Consider the following 6,984-nt stretch of genomic DNA (forward strand, 5'->3'; position numbering starts at 1 on the left):
CCTATGAATGCCCAATGCACATCCACTGAGTTCTGCTGTTAATCACATGTATAAGCCCTATCCTTAACCTTGTTATACATGTGATTAACAACAGAACTCAAATTAAATGGATAAGTTATTTGTGGGTTATTCATACACATTGTAAAGTGTGACTCAATCATTTTGTAAAATCCCCCCCACTAAATAAATATTATCTTGCTCCAACAGGCTTTTTCTTTTTTTTTTTTTTTTTTACACAATTAAGCTGCTTTCAGCTAATTGATTTTAAATAAATGTTACACATCTTATTCTGTATTTCAGGACAGACACCATTGAACTTTACAGTAATTCAGTACTGGAAAGCAAAGAAAAAATGTTTTTGGAACTGGTATGGTTTGATTTAATTCAATTTAATTTTGGTAGTTTATGCAGGTGCTTTGATAAAGTTAACAATTTACTACCAATGTTTTGTGAATACCAGCAAACATGGGACGGACGGGGACAGACAGGTTTCCTTCCTTCCATTTATTTATTTTGATTTTAATTTTGAATGAAAACCTTTCAACTATAAATACCATTAATTACATGAAATTAGTTTTAAGTGATGTCTTGGGTAAAAAAGTTCTGAACATTCCACTCCATTCCACAGCTGTGCATTAGGGTGAACAACATAAATCAAAGATCATGCTTTAGTTTTGCAAGAGCCAAGCATTTACTTTATATTTTCTTTATTTCAGTCTTAAAAGTTTACAACTTCTGGATAATATACATGAAAAAACAGATTTTAAAGTTAATACATATATATGAACCTTTGGCGATTGAAATTCTGAAGGGCCAGTTTTGTCATTAGAAAAATAATATGCTTTACCAATCTTTCTTAATATCATATATATCTATATCTATAGATAATACATATAATTCTGGCATTGATGGTTTATATTATGGCTAAATTCGTATATTAAAAATATCTAGCCCCCCTTAAAGAAAAAGACATTAGTAAAATGGAATACAACATTTTAAAACCCTGATCAAATTATGTTCAGTATTGTACATCAAAAGATTTATTTTCAAAAGGTGGATTTCCGGCAATGATTCTTGTCTTTAAAAAAAAAAAATCAGTAGTTTGTTAACTTTTAGTTGGAGAGAAAAGGTATAACCTTGCATAGCCAAATATAGTTTATAAAAATGTGTCTTTTAATATATATTTATATATAAAATACTGTTTCATTTAAAGAAAGTTTACTTTGTACAATGTGTTTGTGAGAGCAAATGTGAATCAGCAACGATTCAGAAAAATCATTTTAGATTTTACACTAAAAAGTGTTTTACACAATATACACATTTTATTACTTACAAAAGAGAAAGGTTTATACTTAAGAGTCTGGGATTACAGTAGTGTTAGTAGCACCATGAGAAAAACAAACAAACAAAAAATAAAATAAAAATAATTAAAAATGCAGTCTCACTAATGAAGGGTCTTCAGTGCATCTCTTCTCTTTGATGTTTATAAAGTCAAAAGTGCCGATTTGGTAACATGGAGACAATTCCACTTGTTAAACCCCAGCGCACTTTTCAAATGTGTAGCAACAACACAATTTAAGAAAAAAAAAAAAAAAAAAAAAAGCGTATCAATCCCCTCTCAGTCTGTCTGAGAAAATGCATCATTTATACACCTCCGCCATGGCACCTTTTCTGAGGTACTTATTAAAGATCTGTTGATTTCAAAGTTTATCCTGTGTTGCACAGTAGCACCATTGAGTTGAACTGGAAGATAATGCACCACTGGAATTCCACCTGTTGCCCTGGCAACCTCTGCGCCGTTACGTCCTCTTCATGCACACCACACAGCGGCTCACGCGCGTCCGCAGGTTCCCTGCTTTCAGCGTCTCTGACTGGGGCCGACTGTGGGGCCACAGAACAGATCGGTCAAGACGTGGAAACGCCAAAGAGGAGGAAAACAACATGGACACAGTTACAGGTTTGTTAATGTTTACATTTCCAAAATACCTAATGCCACCAACCCCCTTCCACTCCATCCTGTCTGTTATCTGCAGTTAATGTGAGTCGAGAAATGGATACATCCATGACCCTTCAAAAACTATTATGCCTGACCTGTATATTCATGGAAATAAAGTAGCTCTTTTGCAATAATGACACCTTTGACCTTTTAAAACTACCTTAAAGAATCTGGATATTTAGTTCTGGAGTGAAAATACCCAACAGTAGCTCTGTAAACCTATTCCTCTGTTCCACTAATTTCTCATGCAAGAGACCTTGAGTCTGGGTTATACGGTACCTGAACATTTCTGACATATCGACAGTAGCGAGCCAGAAGCTGTAGGAGTTGCCGTAGTAGTTGCAAGTGCCCTTGCCGTGGCACTCAATGAAGGGAGCCGAGCGGAACTCCTCCAGACAGGATCCCGGCGATGCCAAGGCCTGGCCCGAGCCCTCCGCACCCGCACTCGTGTGCTGCCGGGATAGAGAGAGGCACACATGACAACACTGCACTAATCACATCTGCCTTCATGGGGGGGCCCCCCATCATCATCTGTTACTTGTAATTTCTGGGGGCAGGCCCCCTTCTCATCAGCCACTGCCCACAGCTCCCTGTTTGGCCAGTGTCATGCCAAGTGTTCTCCATTTTGGAATACAAAGGTTTGTTTCAATTCAGTTTTGTACCTTAGACCAAAGTGGAAAGGGCCTAACATTTCTTAGATTATATTGCATATATACTTGTACATTTAGTTTCTATTTTTGTAAAGTGTGAAAAGTGAAAAGTTTTAGTTACAATTATGCAGGACTTTCCTTGGGGACTGGCAAGAACTCGGTGCTGGAGAAGGCAAGTAGCAAAAATCTGAGTATAATCACATTGGGGGGAACAATTTGTCTATGGTGCTTTAAAAATGCTCAGAACTTTTCATTGAGCCCTGAGAGGAACATTCCCCCCTTTTCACAGTGCTGTCGTACACTGCAACTCCACCCTAGTGAACCTGAACAGCAGCAGTTAATGTACCATCATGAAGGAGTATCCGATCCACAGGGGTTCCCACTCCACGGGGCAACTGGGCAGCTGGATGGTCTGACTGTGGACAGCGATGACCATTGCTGGAGCTTCACACACTGAACACCTGAGAGAAACAAACACACAGACATGCACACACACAGTTAGGGATGGGATCTCCCTAAATTTCAGTTTTCTATCTGATCTTCATTGTCAGGACCTGAACAATGAACATGTTCCCTGTTAGCCCCCACAGATACTTTAATGAAACTGTACTGTTACTCTTCTGCATCTCTCCATTAGAGAGAGTCTTTCTGTTGTGCCCAGCACTCCTCCCTGATCCTTACCTGCTGATGAATGGCTTGATCCCCTCTCCTGTCACTGGGGCCATGCTCATTGGCATGGGCTGAGGGGTGGACAGCCAATAGGAATAGTCGTTTCTGGAGGCGAAGTTGCAGACGTTGTTGATGTTGCAGAACATGAAGGGCATGGTGCTGAAACGGCGTAGGCAGCTCCCAGCAGTCCCTGTGGCAGAGGAACACCATCTCAACCAGAGACATACACACAACACACAGCATGGCTCCACCAGTGGTTAATCAGAGTCAGCTGTCTGACCAGGGGTCTAGGTCTACTCTAACAAACACAGCAGTTTCACTGAGTGTCCTTTTATAACTTGCCCTCTAAAGCTCAAATTATTCTGCAATCCATGGATCATGTAAACTCTGAATGTGTTTTAATCTGGACAAATTTGGTTTCTTTGAGACACCCTTCCATAAAGCACGGTTGGTACTCACCCAAGTCTTGACCATGAGCCCTCTCGTTGCCCTGAACGTACAGTAGGGAATAACCCTCATAGATCAGCGACGTGCCAGAAGGGCAGAGCGGGACTTCAATGGTTTGGCTGTGTCGAGTGATGAGGAAGCCATGGGCCACTGAGCCAGAGGATGTAGGGCCAGGGGGTCCCTGCTGTCCTTCAGGTCCCGGAGGGCCAGGGTAACCTCGCTGACCTGAAAGGAGAGGGAGGAGCAGCCTGTACAAACTTCATCCAGATAGGATGGCAAAGTTGGTTCATATTGTACCATTTATCAAAATACACAGAGAAGACCAACTTTCAGGTACATTAGGAACATTCTGACAGTTCTGAGGGACTTCATAGTTTAAAAATGAATTTGGACATACAATAAGACTGGTCTTACCAGGTTGTCCAGCTGGGCCCGTGTCACCTTTGCGCCCTGGAGAACCACCGAATCCAGGGGCACCTTCAGGTCCTGGGTCTCCAGACGAACCTGGCGAACCTGGAAGAGATTCAGCACATTGTTACAATCCGCTTTGTTCCAGAATGAGAAGGACAATGTAGTCATTTAAAAAATGGTCAAACAAGACCTGTATGAACATTGGGTGTTTGAACTATACTAGCATTATTAGTTGGTATTGAGAAAGGGTGTAAAGCACATTTCATGGTGTGACAATTAATCAATAACTTGACTTACATTATTTATTCTATCTTCCATCAGGGTAAGGAATTCACTTTTTTTTTTTTTTGTTAAGCCAAACTTAATATATATGATCAGATTTTTTTTTTTTAATTGTACGGAAGACATACCTGGGAGGCCATCCAATCCCGGTCGTCCTGGGGGTCCACGGGGCCCTTGTATTCCTGGTGGTCCCGGGGAACCTGGCTCCCCTTTCACTACAATAGGTGCAGGAGAAACTGCAGGAAGTCCAGGCTGACCTGTTGAACAAGAACATGAAAAGGAAAATGTAAATTAATAAAAACACACACCCCCCCAACCAACCAAGAAAGTAAAGAAATCTGTGTGAGCAATTGGCCAGCCTTAGCTTTGAACTCAAATTTAAGTTTGATCTTAATTTCCACATTCAAATTTGAAAAGAAATGGTGCCAGTTTTGAGTTGGCTGGCTCTTCACAACAGAGCATATTCTGACCAGATACTTTCTCACTAAAAGTCAAGTGAAACTTCATACCGTATGTTAGTTATAGTTCCCTCTTTGTTGAATTCAAAGGCATTAAATTTCCATTATTTATACATTTTTCATATTAATGTTGATATTTAAAGGACTTAATTCAGAAATTAAGCAGGTATTTTACCTTTAGCACCAGGATCTCCTGTTTCCCCAGGGGGTCCAGGGGTTCCAGATGTCCCAGGAAGTCCCTTCACACCTGAAAGGTAAGCGTCCAGTTTTATTATTTACGTTCGAGAGCTGTTCATTTCCCTTCTAGGATGGTGCCAGTGCACAATGATGACTATTTTACATATACGCCCATTCTAATTACACACCAAAAGCAGACATGCATTTGATAACAGACCTGGGAATCCTGGTACACCGGGGAATCCAACATCTCCTTTCAAGCCACTGGGTCCTGGAGTCCCAGGAATACCCTAAGAGAAAGCAGGCAGGGCACAGAGGGTATGATAGTTTACATCATCAATAGAGTAGTTCACATAGTCTCTGCATCATACTGGTTACTCAGTCATCGAAGTAGTAAGGCTGTGCGTCCACCAAAGCATTTTCCGCAGCAGAAAACGCCCGGCGCTCGTCTGAAAGCGCCGGCTGCGAGGCTTCAGAGCTCTGGAAGCACAGCGCTGTTTCAGTGCAATGATACGGAATATCCGTGGCAGTCATGTGTTGAAGTGCCTGATGTTGCAGATAGTTTGTGTTGCTAACAAATACTGACTGTACAATGTTGGCACAAGGCAGAGGGAAAGCTGAAGTGCGAAGAGAGAGAGGTGCCGGCGTTTTAAAAACGCGGTGCTCCCATTGCAAACAATTGAGAGAACACGCCGACCTCAGGAAAAAACGCTTTGGTGGACACAGGGGCTAAATGTATGCATCTTCCTAATGTTCCTAATTTTCACAATAATTAATGCAAACAAAGTACTATAGAACGACCATATCAATTCATATAGCCAGCAATCCTGCCTTGGTAACCCCACTGTCCTGCTCAGTACGGACCTGCAGAGAAACCGAAGTCATACCTGAACAGGCTGCTGAAACAAAAACACAATACATCAAATTGAACTGAGTCTAGGTTACTCTACCAGGCACCTGGGGCCAGCGTTCATACTCATCCACACAGTGTACTCACAGAAAACCCTGGGGGTCCGTTGTCTCCCTTTTGCCCTGGGAATCCTGGTTGCCCTGGCTGGCCTGGGTTTCCTTTCTCACCTTTCACCCCTCCAATCCCAGGGGGACCTCTGGGGCCTTCAGGGCCAGGAACACCTTCATACACAAGCAAAACAAACCTCCCTCAATCAGTGCACCAGTTGCCTACCAGCACCGGGCCAAGGCAGAAACCTTCCCAGGCTCCGGACCAGCAGAGGAAGGCATTTTATTTATGAGCTTTATAGGTTCATTAATTTGTTGCCGACTGTGTGAATCTTTGCAATTCACCAGTGTCTATTTGGATCTCTCTCAAGCTGAGAATTTCAGTGGGTAGAATTAAGATGTTTAGGTAGTGTTCAAATCACATTTCAGTATTTTCTCCTCTACATATTGACTGCAATAATGTCAAGACAAGTGTTTAAATGAAACCGGGGGCCAGCAAATCCTCAAGAAGGAAAAAAAAGATGAGACTGGCAAGTATCTTGGATTCTTCATGTTAAAGAGAGGGGATCATACATTAAATACATAGTATGAATTTGACAACTATTTGAAATGTATTGAACGCTGCTGGTTCACAGTAGCAATTTCTATGCTTTTTGGTTTTAATATTCATACACTCCCAATTCTGAAGCATTGCAAAGTATCAGAAAAAAACTGTAGGAATGCAGTAAAACAGACTTAAATTGACTTCAGGCAGGACAAAATGTTCTCAACACACAAAGCAATCACAGGACAGACTGCACATGTAACACACAGTTGATGCAGGCAAGAGCTTAACAGCTTCAAATGATCCAAAATATTAAGCATTTTGCTTGATTTAGATTGGTAGGAATTCCACGTTTATGATCAGCGTTCATGATCAAGTTTTGAAACCTTTCCT

General features: G+C 41.4%; 1 protein-coding gene across 1 annotated transcript in view; it reads right to left on the bottom strand.

The window, feature by feature from the left end:
• Window positions 1-667: 667 nt before the first annotated feature.
• The window catches only part of col4a5 (collagen, type IV, alpha 5 (Alport syndrome)), a 67,084-nt gene continuing 60,767 nt past the window's right edge, over window positions 668-6,984 (bottom strand). The window contains exons 42-51 of the mRNA XM_066714882.1: window positions 6,088-6,221; window positions 5,308-5,380; window positions 5,089-5,160; window positions 4,584-4,712; window positions 4,177-4,275; window positions 3,775-3,987; window positions 3,328-3,505; window positions 2,993-3,107; window positions 2,276-2,448; window positions 668-1,881 (exon numbers count right to left, since the gene is read on the bottom strand). Of these exons, the coding sequence (XP_066570979.1) occupies window positions 1,800-1,881; window positions 2,276-2,448; window positions 2,993-3,107; window positions 3,328-3,505; window positions 3,775-3,987; window positions 4,177-4,275; window positions 4,584-4,712; window positions 5,089-5,160; window positions 5,308-5,380; window positions 6,088-6,221 (1,268 nt within the window). The 3' untranslated portion in view covers window positions 668-1,799. The remainder of the gene's footprint in view (window positions 1,882-2,275; window positions 2,449-2,992; window positions 3,108-3,327; window positions 3,506-3,774; window positions 3,988-4,176; window positions 4,276-4,583; window positions 4,713-5,088; window positions 5,161-5,307; window positions 5,381-6,087; window positions 6,222-6,984) is intronic.

The sequence above is a fragment of the Amia ocellicauda genome, chromosome 10, assembly GCF_036373705.1.
Source record: "Amia ocellicauda isolate fAmiCal2 chromosome 10, fAmiCal2.hap1, whole genome shotgun sequence".
Taxonomy (NCBI): Eukaryota; Metazoa; Chordata; class Actinopteri; order Amiiformes; family Amiidae; genus Amia; species Amia ocellicauda.